We start from the raw sequence: 15332 nt of genomic DNA, 5'->3' as shown, positions 1-15332 counted from the left end.
ACAGCACGATGGAGCTAGAGGGACACAACTATTTCAGAGCCAACTGAACAGCAGTGGATACTGGTAAAGGCAGAGGAGGAAGTGTTGGCATCTATGTAAACAAAGATTGGTGTACAGACACTGTTGTTACTGAGACACGTTGCTCTGCTGATGTTGAGTACCTCATTATTAAGTGTGGACACTTCTATCTACCGCATGAGTTTACATGCGCCATAATCACTGCTGTGTACATCCCCCCAGATGGTAATGCTAAACTAGCCATGAAAAAAACTTGGGGCTAGCATTAGCAAGCTACAAACAGAACATCCAGACAGTGCCTTTATTATTGCTGGCGATTTCATTCATGCCAACCTAAGGATTGCACTTCCCAGATTTTTCCAAAATGTCTCCTGTCCCACAAGAGGTGACAATACATTGGCTCACGTCTACACAATGTGACTGAAGCTTATAACGCCATCACCCTCCCCCACCTTGGTCAATCTGATCACCTATCCCTGCTGACACTCCAAAAGTATACCCCCCATCATGAAATGTGTTAAAACATCAGTGAGAACTGTGAACGTGTGACTAGAGGGGGCAGACTCCTCATTACAACATCAGTTATAGCACACAGACTGGAACGCATTTGCTGCCCTTGCCACACAGGACTCCCATACGGACATTGACATCTACACTAATACCGTTGTTCACTATATTAACAAATGTGTTGACTCTTGTCACTGCCTTTAAGACAATTAAAACATATCCCAATCAAAAGCCTTGGATGAATAAAGAAGTCTGTCCTACTGAAGGCATGAGATGCTGCTTTCAGGTCTGGAGACCGGGAAGCTTAAAGTGCATCCAGGGCCAACCTGAAGCGAGGAATACGGGATGCCAAGCAAAAATACGAGCTGCAGATAGAGGACAATTTTATCACCTCTGACCCTCAATGCATGTGGCAAGGTATCCAGGTTCTCACAGACTACAAGCCAGCAAACATCATTCCCTCAATCAGTGACAGCTCCTTCCTGGAGGAGTTCAACACTTTTTATGCTCACTTTGACCAAAAAAAATTCTACAGCATCTGCCAATACTGAGCTTCCACTTGGTGACCCCCAGCTCTCTTTCTCCACCAGAGATGTGTTTTCCACTCTGAGCAGGGTGGACGTACGCAAGGCTGCCAGCCCTGATGGCATCCCAGGCCAGATGCTCAGTGCATGTGCGGAGCAGTGAGCCGGGGTTTTCACAGACATATTCAACTTATCGTTGACCCAGGCAGTTGTTCCCACCTCCTTCAAAACCACCACTATTGTGCCAGTACCAAAGCACAGTGCTGCAACAGTGCTCAACATCTTCTGTTCAGTTGCTCTTACCTCCATCATTGCCAAGTGCTTTGAGAGGCCGGTCCTCTCTAATCTGAAATCCTGCTCAGATATGGTGAACTTTTATTGTTGTACCATTGAAAGCACCCTTACAAACTGCATCACAACAGTTGCACATTACATGACCAGAAGGCACTACAACTGGGAGAAAACTGCCCAACACATCATTGGAACACAGCTGCCTAACATTACGGACATTTTTAAAAAGCGTTGCATGCTGAGAGTGAGTGGTATTATCAAGGATATCTCCCATTCCCACCATGCACGGTTTGTACATCAGGAAAACGCTACAGAAGTCTGTGAAAAAAAAACTCATAAAGAGCTTTTTCCCTTCAGCTGTACTAATGCTGAACTCATCTTCTATGCATTAACTACCAGTCTCCACTTAACAACTAAACATTAGCATTAAACACCATACTATACTATATCATACATTACCGCTATTATCTGCAATTGTAAGTACTTGCACATTACTGCAATTCTCGGTCATACTACAGTTATTTATAGCAGACTGTTATTGGCACTTTATTGCGATTTGCACATCTACACTTACTGTAATCCACTGTATGTACCTATTGTATCATATTACATGCATCATGCTGTTTACCTCTGTCTGTGTACTGGTTATCTCAACCTATTGCACCTCAATTCCTATTTATTGCATTTAACCTAATTGCCATTTGCACCACTGGTATGCATGATTCTGTTTACCTTTACCTGTATCTTAACTTATTAATAACCTTATTTAATTCATTTTCATTTACTATTTGCACAAATGGTTGGATGCTAACTGCTTTTCATTGCCTCTGTACTTGTACTCTGACAATGACAATAAAGTTGAACCTAACCTAACCAGAAGACCACACTGGGTTCCAAGCCTTTCAGCCAAGAACAGGAATCTGAGATACCAGTAAGCACAGGCTCACTGACAATGCACAGTTGACAATTGGAAACGCATCAAGTATTAAGAGTGCTTGAAATAAACCTAGTTGACTTTACTGCAACACCAAAATCTACAATTACAGACTTTGTTGTAATTCTCGAAGCTGGTCTGTCATTTGGTTACACAACTTCACTATTTGACCATGTAGTATTAGCACATTTATTGAAGGGATTTATTTATAATCGCACTATACGGTGTCACCCAGATGAGGATGGGTTCACTTTTGAATTTGCGTCCTCTCAAGATTTCTTCCCCATATCGTCTCAGGTAGTTTTTCCTTGCCGCCGTTGCCTCTGGCTTGCTCATTAGGGATAAATTCATACATTTAAAATGTATATCCTGAATTGATATATTTCTGTAAAGCTGCTTTGGGACAATGTCCATTGTTAGAAGTGCTATAAAAATAAAACTGAATTGAATTTAATTTTAGTTCCACAGCACTAAAATCTTGAAAACGGCATATTACCATTGAAAAACCTATGCAAATTAAGAATGAACTAATATATGACTAGATTGAAATATTTAAATGTACTTCTGGCTACCCTGCAGCCGTGTTAAATAAGTTTCAGCTTGAGGCCCATGAGGCAATGTCTCATACTGCTGCTGACAAATTTTGTACTTTGATATTGACACCCCCATTTAAATAATGAAACTTGAATCAGGCACGCTATGTAGCTCACAACACTGACTGCCCACAGTGTGTTAAAATTTTAACACTGCCATTCATTCATGTTAATTGATTAAGTTTTAACAGTTACACTTAACAGTCAGCCTTTTTTTGACCTTGTTCTGAAGTCTATTTGAAGTAAAAGGTGTGAAAACAGTAAAAGGAGGCATGTTTTCATTCACATTAGTCCTTTAATTCTATAGAATTACATCACTACATAATCTAGGTTAACAAAGTTAAGACAAATATAATATTTGCATCCCTGCAATAAGTCTCTACAATCAATTTTAAGAGAGAAAGCTAGTTTTTACGGAAACATACACAGGTATAAGAATTAGTGTTTTGTTAAACAATGCCATAAAAGTGCCTGTTCATACTTGATTTCTTAGTGTTTATGTATTTATCAATTCAGGTGTTCCTAATTTAAGTAATATAAAATTAAGAAATGCACAAAATCCATTGAAAGTAGCATATCTAAATACTACAGCAAATATGTTACTGGACATTCATTAGAACATGCACTCACATGAGGGATGGGGAAAGTGAAGCCAAGTTTCATGGGGAAGGAAATGGTTAGAAATGCTCCACAACATTGTGGACGTCTGCTTCACCTTGGTTTGGACCGGTTCACATCATACAGGAGCCCACAAGCAATTTGATAAATTTCCATTCACATACATCAAACCTACATGCCGTAATTAGTAATGAAGCTGTTTGGTTAGAGGTGGTGAGATTTTGATTTTTATATAATTCATAAGGATTTAACAGTTCATTTTTAAATCATGTTGTTTAAGTCTCTTTGTAAACAGTGAACTGTTCACTAAATTAGGTTATGAAATGCACAACAAAAGATTTATGGGAATTAATGTTAGAGGACATGAGTTCATTCCACTCAGTATAAATGTTCCACAACCAATATATTTACTATCAATAAACAATCCATATAGTTCTGATTTAAACTAAAATATTTCAAGACTATTGTCTCTCAGCATGTCAGATTTTGTCTAGATCTGTAAACTTCATTTAAGTAAACATTTATTACACAACATTCTTTCATTTACATGATGCTGCTGCTCTGGGTCTCTGGTTGTGCAGTTTTCCCGAGTAAATACTATTAGCTGAAAATGGCAGATCAATTGGCCATTATACCCTGACAGATGTTCGTGTCCATAACATGTTTAAACCTTCAACTGCTGGACGATCTCAGAGAAGCAGACTATGGACCAGCAGTGCATGTTTGTGCATTTGCAGTTTAACAAACAGGGATTAAAATTACTCAGTTTTCTGTTATTGTAACCAGAGACTATTAATATGTATACTTTTCTTTTCACTGTTTTGATCTACCCAGAAGCCATAAAACAGTCTATAGAGTGTTACATACTATTCCTGAAAGCAACCTTAACAGCTTTAAGGAGGACTGCTATGATGTTTCACATTCTTTGCAGTCAAACCCACAGCATGTAAACAGTAGTTACAAAAGAGAGGGAGAAAGGGGAGCAGAGATAGAGGGAGCTTTGAGAGATTATGGGATGTGATATATATGAAGGGAAAGAGGAGGCGCGTGGCAATCCAGGTGTAAGATGAGGCCTTCTACCCTGGCCATCCACACTGGCTCTGTTCCATTCAGTCTCGGCTAAGGCTGCACCAGGCGGCTAGAAAGAGCGAGAAGAGTGCATCAGAATTATTGTGGTCAGACTTAATATTAGGTATTTTTAAGTAGTATACACATAATAATATTGTTTTACTAGAATGTAATTACTTATGTATTTGTAAAAAAAAAAAAACCAACAACTTCAACATAACAGTCGGTATTACATGTTTAAGCTAAGAAATACTGAGTAATCACAGGAAAATTGTAATATTAATTATGCAGTGTGTAAAATTAAGGATGTATGAAGCAGATGTGCAACTACATTTCCTATGTAGTGCAGTGATTTTTGTAAAACACTGCACTCAACTTTACCAGCACTTTCACAATTAATATTTTGTGAAGCTGTCCATAGAATAACAGCACAGATACTTCTCCTGTAATATTTAACAAAACTGAACTTCTAGAGGTTCTTGAACACTCCTCCACGCAACATTTCAATCTTAATAACCCCAAAATTCAACTAAACTATGCAATTCTGAAACTTATTTTTGGCTTCTTCCTTGCCTCCCTTATCCTCCTCCTCACTGTGTGGGTCTTCTGTGCATTTTCTTCATGGTAAAGTGTCATATTTCTGTTCCAGACTTTTAATCATGGCATCAGTAGTGTTTAGTTCTGATTTTATCATCAGTTCTCAAGCAGCCTCACCTGGAACAGCCACAGTGGACATGACCTCAGGCTGGCACAGTGTGTCCACTTTCACATGCTGGAAGGCCTTGCAGGCTGCACTCTGGAGGTGTCTGATGAACAATACACAATATATATATATATATATATATATATATATATATATATATATATATATATATATATATATATATATATATATATATATACACACACACAAGAACAACTAGTGGGCTATGTAAATAAGCCTAGTTTTAATAATAGACAATTAGATAGATTGATAGATAGATGTCAAAAATTTTAATAATTATTAAAGCAGCAAATCTTTGAAACAACAGAACACAATGAGTCGCACATTGCATTCACAACTGGAACTATTCCTCTCTAATACCATACAATACATTATAATATTCTGTACCTAATTTAACCATTAGCTTCCTCTATTCAATCTGCTAAAATCCATGTTTGATTAAATTATTAATAAAGCACCCGCTGCTGGAGCGAACCATTACTCTCATAGCACATCCTCTGAAGCATCAATAAGTCATAAAACCCCTAATCTATAGTACAATAGGAAAGCACTGCAGATAACAGTGCACAACAGCAGTGGAGAGAAGCCAGTTCTGACTTAAAAACTTTAGATTGTTAGGAACAGTGGTACAAGGTGATGGACAAAAGAACAGAAACTGATACAGATAAAAAAAAGCAAGTGGCAAACCTTTTCCATTCTTCCTCCCCATCCCAGAACTCATAGACAACGAAAGAGAGGCCGTCAGGAAGTCGCACTGCAGTCACGCTGGAGACAGCGAGAATGAGTGAGAGAGAGAGTGTGTGTGAGAGAGTGAGAGAGAGCGAGAGAGAGAGTGAGTGAGAGAGAGAGAGAGAGTAAGAGAGTAGGAGAAAACATTGAACATAAGCAGAGTGAAAAACAACTAATTTGCCTTCTAGGATTTAATGTAATAAAACAAAACAGTCTTTCATATTCCAGTTTAGTAACTTAGAAATTAAATTCTCCACTGTTAGTTCCGACAAAATTCATTGTCCTATACAAGACTCCACTTGATGGCAGTAGTTCTTTGTATTGCATGCAGCTTACATCATATGTGTAGATAAACCTGACAGTGTGTATTGACCGCCTCGCAGTTCTCATTAGACGCAGTGATCCTGCCTGCGGCTAGTGCTTACAGCTCTGTTAATAAAGCACTGCACTACTTTATTGAACACATCACACTGTGAATGTTCTAAATTAGCTTTATCAGACAACAGCTGCTATGAAAGAGAGCTACTAGACTGGAAAAGCTTTTGTGTGTGCATGTACATTTGAGCAACTGAAAATCTTTCTCTGGTTTACAAGAATGTGACTGAATTTATGAAGCCTTCATAAACTTTATACGGTTTATGCATGTCTTTCAATTTAATTGAACATCCCACTCAAAAACACTTGTAAGAAGGTAAAGAAATGAAGTAAACAAGATGACTATGATGCTGGGAAAATGTAAGAGGGACAATGTAGAAAAGGGGAAAGAAACAGGGAATGCCAATTAATGAATAATGGGCACTAATCAGAACATGAACATATCACTGATGCATTATTTAGAAGCCTTGAATGCATCATGAAGGCAGTAAAATATTCTGTCAAAAACCTTAAACCTCTTTATTAGACCAAAGTCCTTGAGAATAGCCTCTGACAAACAGTACTAAATGAACTATTTGAAACAAATATTCTTCGTCTATGTCCTTATAAATATAAATATTTATATTTACTATACTATAAATATTTTATTTGCTTGGATGAATAAGATGCACTCATCCCAATTGTGATCTTTACTTTAGAGCCATAGAGTACACATGGACATGGCTTTGAGACATGTTTTTCACACAAAAACAGACACAAGAAAAATGCATATATTTGAGAAAAATTATCTAAAAAATTATTAAATACCCCAAGTTAAGTGTGTTGCTGAATCTCTGCTTTTGACTGTTACAATGGTGTAAGCAGTTCAGTGGATGTTCCTGTCTGGAAGCCCTTGCAGATGCCTCAAAATGTTGAATAACTATTCCATAAGTTTAAAAAACACACCCTTAGTTCCTTCTGGTTTGGCAAAGTCATTTCATAAACATGTTTTATGTCAAATAATGCAATTTTGGGATCAGACACTCCTGGCTAGGGATCCTTTCTTATGAAAGAAATGCAGCAGGCCCTTAGAGCAAATTAAGGGCTTTGGAGAGTTATTGAATTACTGAAATTTTGTAAATGTGTCCCAACTTTCAATCTTTACATTTTAAGACTATTTGACATGATTAGATGATTTAAACTAAGCATAAATTCTTTGCTTGTCATACTGCATAAATTCCAAGGTTTCAAAACCACATCAAGGTCACAGAATTAGTTATTTATTTCCCCTTTTTAAAATCATTAATTCATGAGCTAAAATAACATCTGGCCAAACAGTGCTGCCTCTAGCTACTGGGCACCACATTCACTGAAGTCTTTCCATTGAATCAAAGGTAATGGCACAGGAAAATAATGATCTGGAAATGGCATACATAATCATTTGATCATGGACTGTTTACAGATTGTGGACAGTTTACAAAAGGAAAAATAATAATGAAAGTAGTATACACAAGATAAAAATGGCTCAGATCATTACTACATTACTGCGTACACACACTCACTGGAAACAGTCCCTCTGGGCAGAGACATTCTTCAGATACTGCTTCAGAGCCTCACAGAACTCGCCTAGCTGCTTCTGGGATACCTTCATCTCTTGGCGAATAAGGTAGAGAGACTGCAGGGTGAAAGAGAGAGAGCTATAAATAAGGAAACATAATATATTAAGGAACTCAGTGGCACAGTGCTGGAGAAACAGAAGGGACATAATCAAGCTGACTAATGAGTGCCAAATCCCAGGCAATAATATCTATGCTCCCTGGTGATCAGACTTTATTAGGCATCTCAGTTAAATGGGTTTAAAATGTATCTCGTTTGTTAACAGCATTTGTTTAAATAAAATTTTAACCACATCTCTTGAATTCTCCAGAGACAAGAGCAACTGTGGAAAAAAAATATATTTCTATGAATATGAGCTTCATAAGTGCACATAATAACAAAAAGTTTCTTCAAAGAGCAATTCATTATTTATATTACTGTTTAAACAAGAAGATGATTTTCCGATGAGAAGAAAAATGGTTTTCTGTTATGCCACTGGAAATGAAACTGTAAGGAGATGAGGAATTAGGACATTATGAAGATTAACATTTGTTGAACTGCTGATATACATGTTTAAGCTCTGCCCCACCTGCCCTATTTATGCACCACCACTGTTTATAATAATGTGAATAATTTCACCTATATATTCAATATATTTAAATTTTTTAAGATGACATTTTTGCAGTGTTAAGACTTCTGGCAATTGGGTTGAAATTGGCACTGCATCCCTACTGGATATCACTGAGATATGTGAATCCTTAAATAATTTTCCTAAGAGGTCTTTGTCTAACTTTTCCCTCAGGGGCGAGTAATGAAGAGCAACTGAAACTATTGGAAATGTCTGGGTTACACATGTAATCCTGTTCGCTGAGAAGGGAACGAGACGTTGCATGAGCTTCATGCTGTGGGAAGCGCCCTCGCGCACGACCGGTATCTGAAGTCTGTATAAAATCACGCCTATTTATAGTCCTGACGTCGTCAGGTGACATGGCATTTCACGCGTCGCATGACTATAAAACGTTGCCTGTAAACCGTCATCAGCTTTTATTATCTGAAGCAAAGATGCGATTCACAGGCATACCAAAGTATGACAAAGCTATGCAACGTCTCGTTCCCTTCCCAGGGAACAAGTTTACATGCATAACCCAGATGTTCCCTTTCAAAGGGAACTCAACATTGTGTGAGCTTCATGCTGTAACAAGTATACCCACTTCGTTATACTGAGGGTATGGCCTGTTCAAGACCCTCGAGCTAGGGGTGGAATCCATGTCCAAATTATAACATCGAATGAATGTGTGCGGCGTAGACCACCTACTGTCCCAGGTATTGTCCGCCGTCGTTAGTAGCGGAGAAAGCTCAGAAATTCGTCCGACAAATATGAGAGTCAGGATATGCAAGCACAAACTCACAGATCTACTCAGTTAATTTTAACTGTGAGATAAGTTTACTGTGTCCACTTAAACAAACTTTTTATAATTACCTTATGTACGAGTTATGGTGTGGTGCCGTAAGAGCCGTTGCATCCTGGGCTGTGCCAAGTGCGTGACCGCACAGGGCCTTGGGCTTGCGCCTCTATAGGGCCTCACATCTGGCCTGCAATACTGTAGTTTTTTTTCATCCATGCACTTCGTGAAGTTTTAAGGGTTTTAAGCTAGTTTTAAGCTAGACCGAAGGGAAGAACCCAACATTGGTACGCCTCCAAACACGAACCTCAGGAAGTTCCTGTGACTGGGCAATATTTCTATGTGGAAATATGCGTCTTTTAGATCTATCATCACAAACCAGTCCTTGAACTGAATCTGTGGAAGGATAAGTTTGAGCGTCAACATCTTGAACCTGTATGTCTGAAGAGTATGGTTCAGATAATGCAGATCTAAAATTGGCCGCATACTTCCATCTTTTTTGGTGACCAGGAAATAACAGCTGTAAACATCTACCTCCCTCAGAGAAAGGGGTACATGTTCTATGGCCCCTTTGTCCAAGAGAGATCTTACTTCCTGTGCTATCATTGGGCTCTGCTCTGTGCTGACTACTGGGATGACCACACTTCTGAAGGTTCAACAGGGGTGTCCAGCAGGGAGACTTTATCCCTATCCACCATGCCTGAGAGGTTGATCCATAGGTGCCTCTCAGTCACGACACATCCGTGGTCCGTTCACGCTTCGCCACTGCCTCGGGCTCAATTCGGGCCTGCGACACTGCCATTGTATGCACCGACCCACAAGCAAAACCCGCTGCCACATAGGCTTTGCCAACCAATGCTGAGGTGGTCTTACATGGCTTGGATGGCAAAGCCAGGACCTGAGCCGGCCTGCTGCCCATAGGTTCCGATACCCAACTCCCTTCAGCTGAGAAGGGAGCGAGCTGAGAGCAGAGCTGCTTAATTATGAAGCGTTCACAATGCACGCAGTCAGCCCACTAAAGGGCTGCTAATGCATGTTCCACTCCCAAACACTTCACAAAAAAAAGTGTGTCCATCCTCCCCCGTAATGAAACGGGGGCAGGGAGTAACACACTTCCTGAACCGATGACGTCACTTGACCATGTCACTTGACCATGGCAGGATTACAAATAGGCGTGATTTCACACAGATCTCAGATACCAGTTGCACACGAGGGCACTTCCCACAGCATGAAGCTCATGCAACGTTGAGTTCCCTTTGAAAGGGAACTCCTGTTTTACAGCACAATTACAAAGGCTAGTTTCCCCAGGGCCTGGACAAAAAGCAAACTGAATCATGATAACAAACCTCGAACTTCATGAACAGCACTATGCAAAACAACACACCATAAAGTGCAATCAGGAAAACTCCATTACTGATCCCAGTCCACCCTCAGTCACAATAACCACATGTTCCTTAAATTTTTTATATCATTTTTTACAGCAAGTACAAGTTCAGTTCAATCTTGAGTAAAACAAAATTTTTGTGATCTTTTTTCCTTGATATTTAACCATAGGGTTATTTTAAAATGGCTCAATTTGGACTGGCTGCCTTTCATTAGTTTGTTAGTTTTCTTGAACAGCAAGGAGCCATCAAAGGCTTGGCTAGACCCTGGTAAGCTTGTCGGACTGTGTGAAGATGCCTCATAAAGTAACCATAAACAATCACTGTGCTCAGTAGGAGCTCTTTGTAGTCTGTTAAAACCCTGAAGGCAAGCAAATTACAGTTCATAATATTTTGCACATATTTCATATTCTCTGCCTTATCTCTATAGCTTTTTCTTATTGAATCATCTGACTGCAGGATGTATTGGCCAGGATTTGCATGATGAATAGAATGTTATATGCTATGCTTTATTCTGTACACCTGCAAACAGACACTAAGTCTTGAGTATTGAGTAATGGGAATTTTTGTTAGATTTTATTTCCCTTTCTCAGTGTATGAGGCATGTCTTTGTTTTATGGTGTCAAAATGTACATTCTATTTATAAGTTAAAAAGGTTTGTGGGACTACAGAGAGTTTTAGTTACATTTTAATAATGCATGAAATTGAGCTGTCTGAAATTGGCTATTCATGCTTTGAGCTCTATTGCCTATTGCTAGTGGAAGTTCCTGCAGGACTGTATTGTGATATGTACGCTGTAGCGTGTGAGTTGAATGATGTACTAATGTGTGATATACGGTCTACCCTGGGAGCCAAAGTCAGGGATGCAACCTCAAAAGAGGAGTATGGATATGCCAGTTTCCATGGAAACTGGGGAATACCATCCTCCCTCTTTCTTTCTCTCCCACATTCCACCCATCTCTCCTGCTCTTAGAATGGTGTGTAAATCATTTCCCCCCTCATAATCATTTGCATACATTTACATCCTGAGCTCCCCTTAAACATGATTAAAGGGACTAGGCTTGTAGAATGGAATGGGTTGAGTACTGAAAGTAAGCTTGCTTCTTTTGTATGTGCTATTTCTGCAACCCTCTCCATGATAATGGCCCTAAATGAGCAGGATGGCTTTCAGATAAGCTGTTATGCATCTCCCTTCAGGGTTTTCAATTTCTCTCTTCTTCTCACTTGCTCTTCTGCCAGCCTCTTTCCATCTCTCTCCCTGCCTCTCTCCTGCTGTCCTTTCCTTTGGTCTTCCTTCATACAGACAAGCCCAATGATGTATTTGCCTGCATGCTGGTCTACAAGAGGCATGCATGGAGACCATTAAAGCCAGTGAAACTTAGAATACTGCAAAGTGAAGCCTTAAAAACCTGCTGATAAAAACCTACACATATAAAAACCTACAGATATACACAGCAGTGAAGCCATAAAAGCCACCAGACTGTTTACTCACAAGCTTTCCTTCCCAGGAGGAGCTTTGACAGAAAATAGGACTGGACCTCCTTATCATGTGGATTCAGGACTGGCATTGACAAGCTGTCCAATTAAAAGAGGTGTTATCACGTCTCAGGGTGTTTAGTACACCTGCTTAATGCGAAAAATAGGTACATGAGGTACATCAGTTTGGGTTGAGAATCTTTAGGTGTGGGCATAACTCATCCACAGCATTACCTGCAATGCCTTCAGGATGGCACAGTTCTGCACAGTAGGGGTAAAACAAAGCCACTATCTGTTTTAGTATCATAAGGGTTTTTTGTCCTCACTTTCAGTAACCTCTTTATCCTGGTTAGGGTCGTGGAGGATTCGGCACCTATCCCAGGAATGCTGGGTATGAGGTGGGAATGAGATGAGATGCTAGTCCATCATAGGGCACCATCCACATACACATTCACACACTCATTCACAACTAGGGGCAATTTATGGTAGCCAGTCCACTTACTGGCATGTTTTTGGGAGGTAGGAGAAAACCAGAGAATTCAGAGGAAACCCATGCAGACATGAGAAGAACATGCACTGAATCTCCACACACCCGAGCTTAGGATCAAACAAGGAACCTGGAGCTGTGAGGCAGCAACATTACCTGCTTTTTTAATTAAATGTGAATCCTACCACTATGCCCTGGAAATGCTGGAAAAACACATGGATGCTGTAAAACAAAAAGGCAAAACAATGATGTCTTTCAAAACAACAATGTCTTTACCAAATAAGGGAACTAGTGTTTGTAGTAGACAACAGCAGCCACTTACTATTAGATCAGATTTACTTTAGTTTTTGTGTTTTGTTACATTCCAGAACGATCGGAAAATTTTAACTGTCATCCTATTAGAATCTACTACAATGCTTGGAAGCAGTGCTACTGCTGGTCCTGTCATTATAATGCCTGTTAGTCATTAAATTGCCTCATAGTCATTAAAAAGTATTTTCTCTTTTTATATATATATATATAAAGAGAAAATACTTTTTAATGACTATGAGGCAATTTAACTCATTGTAAGGCATGTGACCTTGTACTGTATTGCAGTGTATTTTATGATTTATATCAGGAAACATCCTTTCATTTTCTCTTGCGAGTTGCCAAGCTTCACTCAAATTAATATGACACCAAATATCAACAGTTTTACATCAAAAGCAGCTGTTCTTCCGCTCACTGTGCAGTACACACAAACACACACACCTGGAGCAGTCATGCAGAGCTTGTACTAATTCTATTTGTGCCGTGAAAACTGAGGGTAAAAGCGAACAAGGATTAATGGGGGTAAAGGAAGAGTGATTCAATTTCTTCACAACCCTCCATGCATAGTTGCACTGCTGCTCCATTAACATGTATTTTTCATCAGAAACTGTGCAGAGTGCTCCCATGACCCACCAGCTCTCTACCATGGTAACCCTGACATCCCAAAGAGAGAAGCTCTCAAACAATCCATCATTTCTGACACATGAAATGAGCACATTTGCTGCACATACAAAAGAATATTCATATGTAACAGATGCAACAGAAGTGAATGCGTGAATTGTGATTTTTTAAAATCCTATTGGTTTCCTAGTGCTTGACCTTCATTGATGTTTAATTTCCCATTCTGCATTTTGTAAAGTAAGTCATTGAATTTTATGATATTCGAACAATGGCACAACCTCTGTCAAGTATTAGACCTACTCAAAATGCTAAGAACCAAATGCCTATGCATATCTTTTCCTCTAAGAAGTGCAAAAGACTCCTTTGGGCCAAAAATGCAATTAAAGATTGACGGAATGCTCTTTCTGTGGACCACAAAAGCAGCCTTTTGCCTATTACTTAAAAGGTTGGACTGATAATGTACCAGGATGCTTCTGGCTCTCATGCTTGAGGTTATGGGGAAAAATGAATGTCTAAGCATGCTGTGATTGTACGAATGGAGATAGAGCTGTAATGTATTCCTCAGACGTCGCAGGTCAGGTGCTAGTGTGCGTCACTGCAGGCTAGGAGTTGCTGTGTATTATCTTCAAATAATCTGTGCACTGCTCATAATTCTACAACCAAAAGTAGGATCTTACAAATCTCATGCAGCCAATTAAGACAGGTCCAAGAGAAAACATCCTCATAATTGATGGGTAGCATGTTCTACATGCATGAGGTTTGTCCCAGTACTTACTGCGCTAGCTGTACCATCAGTGTCGGTTAGCCGCTGATGCAGGTCAAACCAGACTGTCTGTAACAGGAATAAAGACAGAAGAACCACTCGTAAAATCAGTTTTGCTCTTCATTTGTTTTTGGCTGCAGCTACTTATCCTCCACACAGACCCTGATATCAGAGAGATAAGTGCCTGCTTTCTCAGTCTGGGTACAGAATGAATAAAATATTAACAAAATAGCTTCTCTTAATACAAGCTTCCAGCTACCAGGTGGTCTTCTAACAGAAATAAATAAGTCCCTTTTCATCTTAAACCCTCACACCCTCTGAAAGGCTTTAATTCTTATATTTTTAGTTACATTTTACTGTTTTATTGAGATGCAACTTGAGATATGCTATATGAAAACAGGCTATGCAAATGACATTTATTATTATTAATAATTATTATTAATAATATGATTACTATGCTTTTTTTCTCCCAAATAATTAATTTTGTGTAGCCATCAAAGAATGTTACAAATTCGGAAAATATTGGACGTGAGTTGAGTCACTCGTCACTCCAACTAAGGTAGTAAAACTACTCATGTGGTTGAACAACAAAACTGCTGTTCAACCTGACTTTTCTCAAATACATAAAATTAAGCTGCAAATCAGATGGTGTTAATTTTTCTTTCAATCTCTCTGGTTCAAATGCAACACACACAAAAATAACTTGCATTGTGAATAGGAAAAGCTTATTTTGGAAGCAAAATAACACGTACCTCCCTTAATAATGCTACTGATTCATAATCAGGCCACGCATGTCTAATGTAAAAGATGCCATTGGGAAACTGCATAATAAACTTAAAAGTCACAGTATTCCTGCAACAAGCCTCTGAATACACAATTAATAATTCATGAATTATGAATTTTATAAAAGTTATGCACAGTCTTGACCTAATAAA

At 39.1% G+C, this 15332-nt stretch overlaps 1 protein-coding gene across 1 annotated transcript in view; it reads right to left on the bottom strand.

The window, feature by feature from the left end:
• Positions 1-3706: 3706 nt before the first annotated feature.
• Positions 3707-15332, bottom strand: part of necab2 (N-terminal EF-hand calcium binding protein 2) — a 98851-nt gene continuing 87225 nt past the window's right edge. Inside the window, exons 9-13 of the mRNA XM_053623151.1 lie at positions 14410-14466; positions 7923-8035; positions 5965-6042; positions 5268-5359; positions 3707-4623 (exon numbers count right to left, since the gene is read on the bottom strand). Coding sequence (XP_053479126.1) covers positions 4595-4623; positions 5268-5359; positions 5965-6042; positions 7923-8035; positions 14410-14466 — 369 coding nt within the window. The 3' untranslated portion in view covers positions 3707-4594. The remainder of the gene's footprint in view (positions 4624-5267; positions 5360-5964; positions 6043-7922; positions 8036-14409; positions 14467-15332) is intronic.

This window comes from Ictalurus furcatus, chromosome 4 (assembly GCF_023375685.1).
Source record: "Ictalurus furcatus strain D&B chromosome 4, Billie_1.0, whole genome shotgun sequence".
Lineage (NCBI taxonomy): Eukaryota > Metazoa > Chordata > Actinopteri > Siluriformes > Ictaluridae > Ictalurus > Ictalurus furcatus.
Note: the sequence above shows the minus strand (reverse complement) of the source record. Positions and strands in the feature narration are given on the sequence as shown.